The 15,866-nt window shown below is 47.3% G+C and overlaps 1 protein-coding gene and 2 non-coding genes across 3 annotated transcripts in view; all 3 read left to right on the plus strand.

Annotated features, from left to right (window-relative positions):
- Positions 1-5,653: 5,653 nt before the first annotated feature.
- LOC129382524 (solute carrier family 22 member 2-like) overlaps positions 5,654-15,866 on the plus strand; it is a 43,038-nt gene continuing 32,825 nt past the window's right edge. Inside the window, exon 1 of the mRNA XM_055066642.1 lies at positions 5,654-5,924. Coding sequence (XP_054922617.1) covers positions 5,654-5,924 — 271 coding nt within the window. The remainder of the gene's footprint in view (positions 5,925-15,866) is intronic.
- Positions 15,531-15,615, plus strand: TRNAL-CAG (transfer RNA leucine (anticodon CAG)). Its single transcript has one exon. It is a non-coding gene; the product is annotated as a tRNA-Leu (tRNA).
- Positions 15,757-15,840, plus strand: TRNAL-CAG (transfer RNA leucine (anticodon CAG)). The gene has a single exon. It is a non-coding gene; the product is annotated as a tRNA-Leu (tRNA).

Below are 15,866 nucleotides of genomic sequence, written 5' to 3' on the forward strand. Positions count from 1 at the left end.
TTGATGACCACCCAGAATGTTCGCTTGTCGTCCGGAAAACCGTCGCGCCATTGCCTGGGGCCACTTGAGGTCGCAACAGAAGTTACTCCCTGGGCGAAACGTTTAACTATAAAACAGGGTCGGAAATGTTGTTTGGAGTTCAGGTATTTTAACCTACGCTAACAATAAAGGACAGACATACTGCAGTTAATGCGGCATTAACGCGAGGGCGGTAAGGTCCCCGTGTCACAGAAAATCTGGCGTCGGCGTCGGACGTCGTTCCGGCAAAAAGATTTTCGTACCACCCATACCCAGGCCCTCCATTTGGCGAAAGGAAGTTACTGAACTAATTGAATTACTCAAGCTAAAATACGTAAAAAATAGCAAAGTACGACTTAAACACAACCTACAGACATGATAGCGTCGGATTGTAATTTGAATATACGAGAAAACATAATTCTGTTACGCGAAAACTCAAATCCATTCTACAGCGTTTCTACCATACATAGACCAGCCACGGCGTCCGCCATTTGCGCGCGCCGGTGCGCGAATATCTCGGAGTCCACAGAGCGGCGCGCCCGTTTCCTTTAAACACTTCCATATTGCGTTTGCCTCCGCCGCATCGCGGACCCCGCAAGAGGCCGCGTTTCAACCAGACAGCCTGCCTTCGTGTATAGTGTTCGCCGCGAGCGTTTCCCGGTAAACATCACGGTTACATACGCTGCAGTTCCCGGGAACTGTGAGAAGCAGTCGGGGATCTTTTAATGCTATTGTGTTCCACTCTTAAAGGCAAAGCTTACGCATGCTCCAATTTTTTTGTTTGAACTTTACCGTTTTTATCTGCGTACGATTGCGTTTATCGGTCTACAATAGAAGTTCGTCGCTATAGCTACTCCTTTTCACAATGTCGCGTACATGTGGTAGCCTCACCGCGACGCGACAGCGTTACAGAGTCGGCCAGTCGGGGGACCTGGATGTCGCGTCCATGCGGTCGACTATGGGCCCCAACTTGTGAGGAATCACGACACAACACGAAGGACGGCAACGCACAACACCAACTCTGTTCTTTATTTCGCGTCGCACTGTGAGCACAAGATGCATGCTATGTGAACTCACCCAACTTTCTGTTCCCCGTCTTAAGGTAGTGAGTGGAGCGATCTTCGCGGGAATCGAGGGACGCAGAAAAATAACGTTATTCGAAAAAATGCTATGCGATTCCGCTTTGTGTCTTCCCTTTTGCAAGCGTCACTGCGGCTGAATAGAAAGTCCGCGACGGGTTGTAAATCAGAAACGCTAAGTAAAATGATTTGCTTATGGGAATATCGTTAATGGTAATATCAAACTCAATAGACGATCGTGCAAAACGTGCAATCGCGCTTTTCGAAACGCCCCGTTTGACTTAACCAGCATGGCGGGCCTTTGGCAGGAATAGTGATTAAAGTGTAAACGTGCGAGCCGGTGACGTCATTCCTGCCGCCCTCCGTTCTCTGCACCGTCCGGGCTTTGAAAACGCGTGTCTCAGCTATGACAGTGCTACTAGCGGTAACGCGGCCATATTGGTTAGGGCAAGTTTGCTGTGTGGAAAAGGCCGCTTACTGCCAAACCTCGCGTGCGCACTGTAAACTGTTTGCGCTGAAGGCGTGCATTGTCACAAGCAGGAAATATGGCCTCGGACAAGCTATTCCGCTCAGTTATGCTACGGGGACATAACGCCACATAAAATAATGATGCGTGACATAGGAACAGCTTCATTCCCAGAAAAAAAAAGCCATATATATAAATTTTACGTATCCAGCCCGCATATCCTTTACGGCTTGTGTGAGTGACTCGGCAGTCAAGCAACAACAAAAAAAAAGTACTTAATAACTGTGAGGAGTAATTGCCACTAAAATAACGCACGCGTACCACAAACCCGAAAAAAAACTCAATCACCACGACGAGGATAAGGAAATACGAGGACCCTGTAGGGGTGAGTATGAGACCATATGCAAGGACTGTAAGACTTGCAGTGGTTCCATATATTGACAGAGTGACTAATGACCTGAAGAAGGTGGCAGGCAGGTATGGCGTACAACTCGCTTTTTGAGCCCCTGTTGAGCTGGCTCAGCTTTGCCCTTGTGCATCTGATGACGGAACAAGTCGGCAGGGCTGTGGGCGAAAGCACGCCAAGACATATGCCAAATATGATACGCTAGTTGGGTATGAGAACCCCCTGCGTGCGGCAAGTCGTATACGTTAGGCATACGGGCTGCTGCCTGAATGAACCAAACAAGTGGTTCCTTGATTGAAATAATTTAATCACCCACCGGGGTTGCTGAGTGGCTATGGTGTTGGGCTGCTGAGCACGAGGTCGCGGGATCGAAACCCGGCCACAGCGGCCGCATTTCGATGGGGGCGAAATGCGAAAACACCCGTGTACTTAGATTTGGGTGCACGTTAAAGAACCCCAGGTGGTCAAAATTCCCGGAGTCCTCCACTACGGCGTGCCTCATAATCAGGAAGTGGTTTTGACACGTAAAGCCCCATAATTTTTTTAAATAATTTAATCAAACCAAATAATGGAAGCATATTATATAAAAAAGTTAGAGGGCACTAGTGATACGTCAATAGAGCTGTATAACACGGAGGTTAGATTCTTTGAATACAGGTAAATGTAAATTGGTAGCGAAGCTTCCATAGAACCCCAAGTGTCTTTATATAGAGTGGTGGTGTGTTGCAACCGTCGCCATCTCTGTTCCCCCCCCCCATGGGGACAAATCCCGTCAATAAAAAAAAAACATTTTAGAAGTATGACGTCTCATCCGGAGGTGATGTCGAGATCTTATGGTGCTTGGAGCGAATGTTGGCATTTTTTTATCGTCCGGCATTTCGACCTGTATGCGAGCACTTTCTTTCCTTCTTTCTTGAGCTTGAAACTCTCCTTAGCTGACTCGCCAGCGTGTCAATAAACTATGCGAGTGGCCTATAGTTAAACACAATTAAGATCTTAATGACGGCAATCGCTTCTGCACGTTCCTTAAGAACGTCGGGGAATAGGATGGGAATGAATGACATTGCCAGAAAGTTTTGAGACGCTACTTCACTTTCATTCGCATGGAATTATGCACCCAGTAGGGTATACATGAACAACAAAAAATATGTTTTGATGGCCGACAAATGGTGCGGCCAACGCGCACTCACAATACAGCAATACATGCGAAACCTTCTCACAGAATCCGTGAACCACTCGCAGTTCCGTGCGACACCATACAGTCGTATCCAACAGCTATCAGACAAGATTGCGTTGACCCAAATTAATCCCTTAAAAAACATTCAAACACGCTTATTTTGCTGCACGTATATAGTGCACCTGTGTTACAGCGAGTGAACGAGCATATCGTGGCTTTTATTCGCGTAGCGCCACACATTTATCGTCACGGCGTGGCATAGCGCGTTGGACGCAGCAGCGTGAACATGCATGATAGCGAACAGTCTACACTGGCACCTTTTATTATAATTATTATTATTTTTCCAATAAACGCCGTGCGCTATCTCAGGCGAAACTTGAAGTGAAGCGCAAGCCACGTCTTGAACAAACGCGCGAATACATTTTAAAAAATTGGCAGTGGCTTAGCTCGGCTGTGCCAAGATATACGTAGTGAAAGCTAAGGCATAGCATGGTTAGCCTTGGTTAATCTTGATTGCAAGTCCAGGTCAGTCTGGTTGTCTAGCTACGTTGCGGCGTTTAGCCATTCGTTCGGCGCGCTGTTCGCCTGTTTCCTGGGCGATTTGTTTCCTCTTCATCTCGTTCCGATGTCGATTCCAGACCTCCCACCTGCTTATCAGAATTGTCGCCGTCCATACTGCCTCCTCAACTATGGTTGCGGCGCACGCGAGCTCTCCTTTTCAATCCCCCGACATGTTATCAGGCATGCGACGCAGCTGGCGAAGCGAGCGGAGGCGAGCGCAACGACGAGGAACGCCGTGTGACGTCATACCAAACGGCGGCCGCGGAAAGGCGCTGCGCTGCGCAGCGGCGGAACACCTGTGCCTCGGTGCTACTAGTGGGGCACGCGCAGTAGTGACTAGGGAGCGAGAGAGGGAGAAATATCTGCGGCGAGGCGCGCGTTGTGACGTCACGTGCCTCCTCGGAGCACAACCATGGCGAAATCGCAAGTTCGCGGCCATGGAGTAAATCTTTCGCTTAAGAAAAGAAAAAAAAAACGTACCGAACTACAGCGCTCAAGAGAGCAACGCCACTCCGCACGACATCACATAGCAGTACTGGGGCTTGCACAGGCCGGCTCGTGCCAGAAGCGCTGGCCGGTAGAGGTCACTAAAATTGACGAATACGTTGTCCGTATTAGGGGACATTGCACTAGCGCGTAGAAAAAGACACGGACAGGAACATGAAAGAAGACACACCGAACGCACACCGAAGATGTTGATCATGTAGCACGCGTATTTTTTCCACTAGCATTCGGCGTGTCTTTTTTCACGTCCCCGTCTGTCCCCTTTTCTGCACGCTAGTGCAGTGTACCCTTATACGAATAACCACCAGCTAGCCCAGCTTTGTGCCTAAATTAATACATTGTAAAATTTAAAATAAATGAACATCCGCTGCATTAGTACGCTAAAATTTTCTCAAACAGAATCGTTACTTTATTTGGCAGTATTCTGATTTGAATGTTTCTCAATTTTTTTTTCACATAGGTTTTCTTGTTTCAAATATGAATTGCCTACAATTAATTGTCACTCGACCGTTAACTTGTCTATATAATTTCGGTATTGTTGCCCAGTATTATATAGCCTGATTTTCTTAGCACGACAAGGTACTTGGTCCACATTATTTCAGCAAATTTTGTAGTTCTCGGTGCTCGTGAAAGGAGAAATCATTTCTGCGACATGTGCTTATGGTCCCGTGTTGTTTACATGGCGATGACAGTTGCGAGATCTTTATACGTGTTAAGCACTACGCTATAGATTCCACCCCCTGATTCACCTAAAAGCTCCGTTCTATATTGATTTGTCGTGCAGCATTACTTCACGCGGACCGGAACATATTTACTTATGCGGGTGTATCGGTAATATTATAAATCACCAATATACGATCACGCAAAACCTACAAGCGCGCTTATTCGCACGCCCCCTTTCACCCCGTTTGGTAAGAAGCGGTGCATTCAGATATCGCGAATGAGCCAAAGCGCTGTGGACCTACGTACGTCTTTTTCCAGTCAATCGCATAGCACGTATAATGTCCGAGATGGGCGCTCGGCTCCAGCCTTCGGCGAGTTATCCTTGAATCCACTTTCATTTGCTTACTATTTCCGCGTTTGAATTAACAATAAGTGGATTTTCGATATAATTTCATTGGCTTCATTATCGGTTGCCTTCGTTTGGTTGAAGCCAAGAAAAATTCGAACCCCTGGGGTTCCCTTTGCGAAGCTGCTTTTCGAAGAGTCGAGGCTCAGACGACACGAAAAGCAAGGACGTCAAGTTCGCGCTCCGTTCAGTGAGTCAAGCAAGTGGTGCCAAGAAAAATATTTGATCGTAGCTTGCAGAAAGGCAAAACGGTGAACTACCGCTATAGCGGAGGTACCGATATAGTGAAGACAATTATTGTTTCCGGTCCCCGACGATTTCGCTACAGCGAGGTTCCCCAGCGCAGCATTCTTCTCCCCCACTTTAAAACGGCATGCACGTTTGCTCACCGTGGCGGGTCCTGATTGCGCTGGTTGCCCCCCGTCGCAGGTTCTCGAGCACCCTGGTGTACCTGAGCGTGGTCACGCACTTCTGGCAGCGCGCCACACACGGAATGTTCAGGGCCAAGCATCTGGCCACCATGCGCATGGTTTCCGTGGTGACAAGCTACGTCCTCATGGAACGCTACGGGCGCCAGCGCACCTCGGCGGTCGGCCTCTTCATCGCGGGCGTCACCTGGACGCTCGCCGCATTCGTGCAGAACGGTAGGAAAAGCCGCACTGCTCTCTCCGCTAAGCACCAGCAGCTAAGAACGATTCGCTTTAAGATTGAGTATTCCACGCTTCGGGATGCTATATTTAACGTGCTGTATTAAAAAACTAGAGGTATAATAATAATAATAATAATAATAATAATAATAATAATAATAATAATAATAATAATAATAATAATAATAATAATAATAATAGTTGTTGTTGTTGTTGGTGTTGTTGTTGTTGATGATGATGATGATGATGATGATTCTTATTATTTCAAGCTTGGTAATTATGTGGTTTACACAAGGTGATTCAGCTAAATAGGTACAAGTAAGAAAAGAAATCAAACACGCGCGTTACGCGTGTCGAATTGGTGCAGTATTGTTCTGGGGCATATGGAGAACGACATATATATTTTGTTCAGTCCGCCATGCTGGGTAATTAACAAAGATTGCTTAATTAAGTTCTTAAATGTTAACTCTGGCGAAAAATCTTGAATGCAGAAGTCGTAGCGCTTGTTCAGAAACATCGAATTATTTCATCTATGCTAACTGGGCTGCTTAATTTTTTTTTCTAGCCTTTCTTTAAAGTGCTTTCTGGCCTTTCTTTAATTTTAAAAACCACCACGTGACTGCCGCCTAAGGCCCGCCCTTTTAGTGACCTCTAATGTAAGTTGAACGAATTAGCAAAATCTGCTATGGCCACAGAGATCGACTGAACAGGCTGTCGGTGACTGCGATATACGTTAAGTGACAAAAGGAGCCTACCGTTTTAAAAAAAAAGAATTCGTAGTTCCGCCCGAAAGGCGAAGCACCGATTGCGATAGTAAATTAGAATATAGCTGTACAAAGTAAAGATAGTAGTTTATCGGCCTTATAAACTTGTAAACGTGCGCTTAATAACAAAATTAACAATGATAGAGTATGTAAGCGTGACTCAACAAGGACGCAGAAAGAAACAAACGCAGAGAGAACAGCGCTGTCTTTGCGTGTCTGCTTCTTTCTACGTCCTTGTTCAGTCGGGCTTACCCATTCTATCATGGATTCAAACCAACTAGCCCGTCAACGTGTTTTAACTAAATTAACCAGCACGGTGTCACACGCGCACAGGTAAACACGAACACATCTTGCTCAACGACAGTGGAAACTGTCTGTGGAAACGCCGGAGTTAGAAATCGCGGCAGCAGGTGCGAGCCAAATGACCTCCGTGCATCTGTCGCTTCAACGCGAACGAAACGTCAAAAGCACAGCGCATACGAAGCTACCGGCACTACGCCCACTCTGCAATCATCGCACATCGCTTTGAAAATGAGGCTCACGCGGGTACGCCCTATTAAAACATAACTAAAACTGGCGCGCGACATTGCTCCACAGAGCTACCAACGCGTGGTAAAACAGGAAAGCGCCTATTTTCACGGCGCTGTGCTTCGTCACACATTGCCCCTCCCCCATCGCGCCGATCGCTGCGACTCAGCGACGACGCGACCAACTTGTTGGAATCTAGTCGCGGAGCGCCCACGACGGCCCGGCGGTCGCTGAGCGACGGAATTCGCTGTTTCGCTGACTGAAAATTGCGCCATGTGAAACAGTCTAAAGGCGTCTGCTACGACGCCCGCAATGCGCGTGGCCAACGCCGTAGGGAGACGTCGCGGTTATCTCCACTCTGTGGAGAACGGCAACCGAGGAAGACATTGAGACAACCTGGCAGCCGCCGGAGAAAGAACGCCCCTGCTTCCTCGCTTGACCACCCCTTGCCTCTCGCGCCACAGGAGATGGCATGCATCCGGGCTGCGTTCCTCGTTCGCGCACGCGAGATCGAACCGCGTTCGCCGGCTCACCCCTCACAAGCTTACACTCATACGGAACCTCACGCCAACGCCAACGCCAACGCCAACGCCGACGTCGACGGCAGAAATGCGCCTGGAGTGTCCATATAATTGCTACAGCAATAAAAGAAACGAGTAGGAATGCTTCATCACTTTTCCTTATTTGTGAATGCGCAGCGCTAAAGTACGGTTGACTCTGCTCCGCTTTCCGCTCTCGCCGTGTGCTGTAAAGGTGGCCGAACGGTCGAACGTGCTGCGTTCAGTTCGGGCTTACGGGCGTGGGTTCGAATCCCACTTCTGACGAAGGTTATTTTCTTCATTGTCCTCATATTTAAAATAGGTGCACGTTAAAGAACCCCAGGTAGTCGAAATTTCCGGAGCCCTCCACTACGGCGTGCCTCATAATCAGAAAGTGGTTTTGGCACGTAAAACCCCAAATTAAATTTTTTTTAAAGGAAAAAAGTAGGTAGCGATTCATCTCTTTTGTGAAAACGCAACGCTAAAGCACGGTTGACTCTGTTCTGCTTTCCGCTAGCGTCGTGTCCCGTAAGGATGGCCGAGCAGTCCAAGGCGCTGCGTTCAATAACGATGAGTATTGGCAAGATCAAACAAGAGTAACACAGATAAAAGCGAACAAGTGGAAAGGTGTACATCAGTCAATGTTTGGAATCTATTTCTTGTCGCAAAAATCTGGTATGTGATGCACGTATTGCATTGTTCAAGGGTAAATATACAGAAGTTGCACCGAACCTTCGCAGAAATTGTCTGGGCTTCGAATTTGGAACGATCCAGTCAACCGAATTTGTTCAGGTGAGTTAAAGATGGAGGTTTGGGAATGACACACCTTTTTATACGACAGGTCGTAAAGCGGTTTTTAGTTTTCCGCGACTTAAGCGATCCTTTCTTGCGCACGGTGTGCCAAGTGAGGCTAAGGAGCGCGTTACCTGGCTATGTAGTCTGTACAAAGAATATGAGTGGTCCTGTTTGTGGATTTCTTAAAGAAGTTATTTTACGTGTACGGTTCTTGTCCGTTAGATTTTCAAATGAGTAGCTTTTTTCAGTGAAACGTAAAACTTTGTACAAAGATGTATGCGATGTAGTTATCCCTGTGCCAATGTACAGGGCTATATACAGTGGAGGCCAGGGGCAAGACGTGCTTAAGCGGGTGAAAAGAATGCAAGTAACGCCAGGGACCAAGTCTCTCTTTTTTAACTTTCACACGGGTACGTTGAGTGTCAAAAGCTTTTAAAAGATCGTGGTTTTTTCTTACCATGGGGCTCGCATTGCTTGATCTGTAAGAAACCAGAAACTATAGATAATGTATTTCTAGGTTGTTGGGCGGGTGTCTTCTTTTGGGATGAACTTCAGAGGACTATCAAAAAAGACTTTCCTTTAGATCCACAGGGTATTAGATATTTATCTATAGAAAACGATGATGGACTAGTTGCCGTTTGACCTTATTAGGCTAGTTAGCCTTCACTGTCCATGGCGCGCCCGTATGGCGGGGTATCACTGTGATCTGGATTCTTGGCCTGCACGGATGCTTTTCCGAGAATGCATGTCGAGATTTGTGGAAACTCAGAAAATACGAGATTGTGTACCTGCGTGTCTGTCAAGGATGGAACCCTTGACCGCGCTCAAAGAGTTCTAAACTAGTCAGCCCTGTAAGCAGTGGCGTAGCAACAGGGGGGGCCGGGGGGCCGTGGGCCCCGGGTGCAAGGGGCCAGCGGGGGGGGGGGGGGTGTCATATACGTCTGAAGACACCCCTCTCTCCGCCGGCTACACCCGGGGGGGGGGGGGTGGCAGAAGACCTAAGGGCCCCGGGTGTCAGACGACCTAGCTACGCCACTGCCTGTAAGGCTTACACTTGGTGCTGGAAACTTGCGAATTTATCTTGTTGTCTCAAACATCATTTGTTTTATATAGAAGTACTAAACAGGCAATAAAAAGGAAAGGTCGCAGTCTGGTCTTCCGAGCGTGGGTTCGAATACCACTTCTGACAAAGCTTCCTTTTTTCTTCATTGTCGTCTGATGTAAAAAGAAAAGAGTAGGTAGCGCTTCATCTCTTTCCTGTTCTTCTTTTGGGAATACGCAACGCTAAAGTACGGTTGACTCGCTTCCGCTTTTCACTGTCGCCGTGACTCGTCAGGATGGCCGAGGATTCTACTTCCGGCTACCGTACGGTGCGGACGCAGAATGTCTTGCTCCTCAGGGGCGGTTTCAGCGGCCCAGCTGGGTCGCGACATCAGGTTGAACGATACGACATCGCAGGAATACCAGATCATTTTACCGCAGTTGCCTTCAGGTACGACCGTTACGACTACTGTTTTTTTGCACGCTGATGTAAAGACAAGGCCATGCCGTGTCGAACATTTCCGAGATGCTTTAGACCGTCTGCAGCTCATGCCGGAAGTTGTGGCCCTAGGGGCGTATCAAATGAATCACGTCTGGGCGATAACATTCAAAGAAGGAAAAGCCAAGCAGAAGATTTTGACAGCCCCAGCCTTCAGTGTTAAGGAGCAGCGGTGTGTTGTCATAGACCCCTGCAACCAAGACATCAGGATGAAGCTGTATTGGCTTCTGCACACCACACCGGACGAAGACGTGAGAACTTCCCTGGCGCCTTACGGCACTATTAGCGATATATCGAGGGAGAAGTGGCGTGTGGCAGGCTGTAATGACAAGGGTTTCCACACGCATCTAGTGTCCCTGCGCCTGAAGGCTGGCTACACTGTGGAAGACCTGCCACACCAGCTCCGCGTCGGCGAAGACCATGCACTAGTGCATGTACCAGGGAGACCGCCGCTCTGTCTCCGGTGCCACGGCATGGGTCACATACGGCGCGAGTGCCGAGTTCCACGCTGCGGGCTCTGCCGTCGCTATGGCCACGACGATACCCAGTTTGTGCGTAGCTACGCAAACGTAACAGGGTCCGGTAGAAATGACACCGTGAACGAACACCTCATGGACCAGGTCGATGCGGAGGAAAAAACCAGCGGAAGTGGGGTTGCATCAAGCTCTGGCGGCAAGCCATTAACGCAACCCTCCTTTGAAAACGCTGAAGGAAAGGACGACAGCCAGGACAGCAAAGCCAACGAGCTACAAGAAACAGCAGAAGATGATAAAGTCTCGGACAACACAAGCGTTCCTGCGACCGTCATGGAAACCCATGAGTTCGAACTTAACAAGGAAGACGCCGACAAAGACGGAGGCAAAAGTGGCACTTCAGCTGTCTGAAAGAGGCCACGTCAACGGAATGAAGACGTCGGCGAGCGAGGCGAAGACTGCACTGGTGAGCCACTCTTGAAGACACCAGTCACCAGAAGAAGTTCGCTTAAAGTAAAACCCAACGTGCCGCCAGACAAAGGGACCACACCGACAGTGACCCCGCGTTAGCGGGGTTGCTGACCGGAATAGCACTTGACGGTTGAACTGGGTTGGACGAGCAGCGCTGTGTGTCGGCAATGTGTGCCGCCAAGGAACACGCTTCGGCCTCGTTTCACACAGCGAGGCCACTTCTTACAGAGCGGCGTGAGACTGAGTCTGAGTCCCAGAATCATGAATCTATCGCACTGCAGTCGGCTTGACCCCTCACATTCAATGTCTTTTAAATTACCCTCAGCGCTTCGGATAGGTACTCTGAATGTAAGAGGGTTAACGGCAAGAAAGCGACAAGTACAGTTAAAGCGTCTGTTAATTGAAAATGATATCGACATCTTAGCGTTACAAGAATCAAAAATTGAGTGCGAGGAGCAGGCTGACCGCATGGTTGATAATTATAAAGCAAATTTTAATGTCTGTGTATGCCATGCCATTGGAAAGTCGGGAGGATGTGTCATCTTTTTAAAACGGTCTATTGGTATTATTGAAGAAAGTGTCACAACTTCTCAAGATGGCGGATTAGCACTTTGTGATTTTTTTTCATGAAAAAAAATGGCGAATTATTTGTGTATACTGTTACGTTTCGCCTACGACGCGCGGTATAGCCGGCGCGGATGCAACGGACGCCGGGGCTTCGTTCAAAGCGGCGGACATTTTGGCCCGTTCAGCGCCGCCGATACGCCTCCCCACCAAGCGCGTCCAGGCATGTTTCAGTGCTACGTGTCTTCAAGTGTGCGTGTGTGTGTGTGTGCATGTTCGTGCCCACGCTTGTCAAAGCGCGGCAGCCGGGGAGAGGAGCTCCCCAAGTGTGAAGCGAGGAGGTCTGACAGGCGCCGCCTCGGCGGATGCGTCACTACACTCGTCTCAACATGTCTCTCCGCCTGTCCGTGCCCAGTCACGTGCGCCTCTATCGAGGCGTTCCCTCTTGCCCTCGACTCCGAGACTATAAAAGCAGCTGCCCCCGGACGCCGAGGGAGGCTCCGATTTCTTCTGCTGAGTTACGTGCTCTCCCGTCTCTCCACTTCGGTCGACCTGACCGGCCGCTCTTTTGCGATGCTAGAATAAACAAGTTCTGTTACCAGTCTACTCATGCTTTGCCGGGACCTTCGGATGCTTCCAGTTGTGCCCCAGGCCGCCAGGCCAACGCTACCCTTGGGGCTTGCGACCCATTTGCAACATCGGGCGTCAGCACTGAGATTGCAACAACTCGTGCCAGCGGTGCGATTACAACAATACGCACCTAATACATGTTCTGACGGAAAATGTTTTTTTGATTACGTTGCTAATTTTTTAAAGTGTGACAGAATTGTCGCGTTACTTGGTGACTTCAGTTGCTTTTGCATGCCTGAAGACACGGTTAGTAATAATCCAGTTGGTGACAAAAGTGCGCTACAGCTTCGAGCTTTAACAGAGGACTGTGACCTTGTGGACGTTGGTGATGTTCTACGCGGAAATCATGCGCAGTTCACACACTTTCAGCTTCAAAGCCACGCAAGGTTAGATCACGTGTACATTTCGCAAAGTATCTTGGCTTTTTGTAGCAACTACATAGTGAAACACGTTAGGTTTAGTGACCATAGTCTTGTAATGTTCCAAGTAGGTAATAAAAGAAAAACAAGTGCGTTTAATTGGGACCTTTGGAAGTTAAATGAAAACCTTTTGAAAGACGAAGCGTTTGTTAAACTTGTGAGCCAAAAGTGCAAAGAAGCTCTCATTAATGATACCACAACTTTACCGTGGTTTTGGAGAATTTTAAAACCGAACTGAAAATGTGCGCAATTGAGAGGTCAAGCATCCTACGATATAAAGAAAAACAAAAAGAAAACGAGCTACAAGCCACACTGGACTATCTTTTAAATGCCGATAGCACGATGCCCGGATTTTTCAGAAAAAAAATCAAAGTGAAAAGACAGATGGAATCCATTGCTGAAGAAAGATATAAAGGCACCGTGGTAAGGGCACGTGCGGAACGGTTTTTGGTGGGAGAAACACCCACCAAACGCGCGTTAGCTGAAGAAAAGAGGTATGCTACCAAAAAGGAGATAAAAGAAATACGCTATTGTGGCACGGTTTCGCCAGACCAGAAGATTATCGAACTGGCTTTCCTTGAACGGTATCGGAGCTTGTTGGGCAGCGAAGCAGAATTGCAAGATCCTTTTGTAAAGATTTTCTGTCACTTATGCCGAAATTGGATGACGACGTTAAAATTGGTCTTGAAAGGCCAATAGCAATAGAAGAAATTCAGAAAGCGATTGATGACCTCAGTAACGGCAAGACACCTGGACCAGATGGCATCGGGACTGCCTTTTATAAGTTTTTCAAAACAGAAATTTCAGAAATGCTTCACCGTACCATAACGGAGGCATATGACGTCAAACAAATGCCCATGTCTTTTAGCAAAAGCCATATTATACTTATACCGAAAACTGAAGACCCTGAAAGATTGCAGTCGGTAGAAAATTATAGGCCAATAAGTCTAACAAATGTTGATTACAAAGTGTATATGAAGGTTATTGCAAAAAGACTTCAAACGGCAATTACCGATATTGTTGGTACACACCAAACATGTGGGATAAGAGGAAGAAGTATCTTTAGCAATATACATACGGCAAGAACAATTTTAGAGTGCTGTGATGCGTCATGTGGCCGTATAGCCATGATTCAGTTAGATTTGGAAAAAGCATTTGACAGGGTGTGTCATAACATACTTTTTGCATTGCTGGATTACGTAAATGTAAGAGCGGTAATAAGAGATGGTGTGAAAATGGCATACAATCATTGCCAGGCTAAAATAGTAATTAACAGGAAACTCAGCGAAGATATAGCCGTGCGTTCTAGTGTCCGTCAAGGATGTCCCGCATCAGCCTTGTTGTTTGCTATTTACTTAGAGCCCTTTTTTTAAGAGTGTTGAGCAATGAAAAAATAACGGGTTATCAGTTTTTATCGCATGAAATAAAAGTTTTGGCCTATGCAGACGACATCGCGATTTTTTGTGAAAATAAAGAGAGCATGCAAGAGGCAGTCAGTGACGCAAGAGCTTTCTGTAGACTCACTGGAAGTGTCATTAGTTGGAAAAAGTGTCTAGGGTTTTGGCATGGGGAGTGGGATTCTAGGCCAGAACAGCTTGAGGGGATTACCTTTACCACTTCTCCGTCCAGGTATCTTGGCGTACCTTTAGGATGTTATCAGGAAAATACCGAACAGTGGACTGATCAAGTGGAACACGTTAGGACACAGACAACAAATTGGGACGGATGCGACCTGTCGATATTTGCGCGCGCAATAGTTTGCAATGTGTTTCTCGTGACGAAAATTTATAATATGCTACAGGTGCTATGCATGTCGGGAACGTGTGTGCAAAAGATCCATACAATTTTTGCTATCTTTCTCTGGAGATCGACTTGGGAGAGGACGGGCAGAATAAATCTCTTTCATTCTGTCAAGAAAGGCGGGTTTGGCCTTTCGCACTTGTTCCTTAAGCAACTTGTTTCGCGATATTTTTTCTTGCGTGATCAAAGTGATGGCTTTCTACGTACGGTCATGCAAGTGCGCCTGCGTGATGCACTACCACAGTACATTGTATCCTCTTTTTGTGCACCGCATGTAGCGGCAAAAGGATTTTTGAAAGAAGTTGTTTATGCTGCTCGTTTTCTTGAAGTGCATTTTTCTAGGGATTATTTGTCATCGGTAGGCAAAAAACAATTGTATAAGGATTTAGTTTATGTGCTATGCCCTGTACCTTTATATCGTGCAAAGTATGCATTAGGACCCGAACGAGATGTACTGAAACGTGTTAAAAAAGTGCCTATTAGAGCATCAACTACGACATTTTTCTTCTTACTGCACAGTGGCTCGCTCCCTGTTAAACCATGGTTAAAAGAAAAAGTTATCTATCTGCCTTGGGGTGTAAATTATATTATATGTAACAAGCCAGAAACAACTGAACATATTTTCTTAGATTGCTCTGATTCAATTTTCTTGTGGGACGTCCTACAGAGGACGCTTAACAAGGATTTTCCGCTAACGCCATTCGGAATTCGGTTCTTGCCATTTGCGCAAACAGGGGACGTGCCATATGATATTATGATGTTGGTTACAATGCACAGTGTCTGGAAAACAAGAATGGATTTCAGACACGAGCATGTGGATCCCAAGCCAGCCAAGATATATTTCGCTGAAGATATTTCATATGTTAGAGATGTGTTAAAGGCTCTTAACGAGCCACCTGAATGGTTGCCCATAATCGAAAAGTTATTGGAGCTTAAACCTTACTAACCAAGCTACACGGGACGAGCTGAAAGTCCCGTTTTTAGTATGTATCGACGTGTGTGCAGTTATGTTGAATTCAGAGTTTCGAATTCTTGTGTGACGTATAATTGACGAAATCCGGAAATAAAGGGGGAAAATAAGTCAGGATGGCCGAGCGGTCCAAGGCGCTGCGTTCAGGTCGCAGTCCGGTCTTCCGGGCGTGGGTTCGAATCCCGCGTTCTGACAGAGGTTCTTTTTTTCTTCCTTGTCGTCTGATGTAAAAAGAAAAGAGTGGACAGCACTTCATTTCTTTCCTTTTTCTCTTTTGTGAATACGCAGCGCTAAAGTACGGTTGGCTCGCTTCCGCTTTCCGTTTTGTCGTGTCCCGTCAGGATGGCCGAGCGGTCCAAGGCGCTGCGTTCAGGTCGCAGTCCGGTCTTCCGGGCGTGGGTTCGAATCCCACTTCTGACACAGGTTCTTTTTTTCTTCATTGTCGT

Source organism: Dermacentor andersoni, chromosome 6, assembly GCF_023375885.2.
Source record: "Dermacentor andersoni chromosome 6, qqDerAnde1_hic_scaffold, whole genome shotgun sequence".
Lineage (NCBI taxonomy): Eukaryota > Metazoa > Arthropoda > Arachnida > Ixodida > Ixodidae > Dermacentor > Dermacentor andersoni.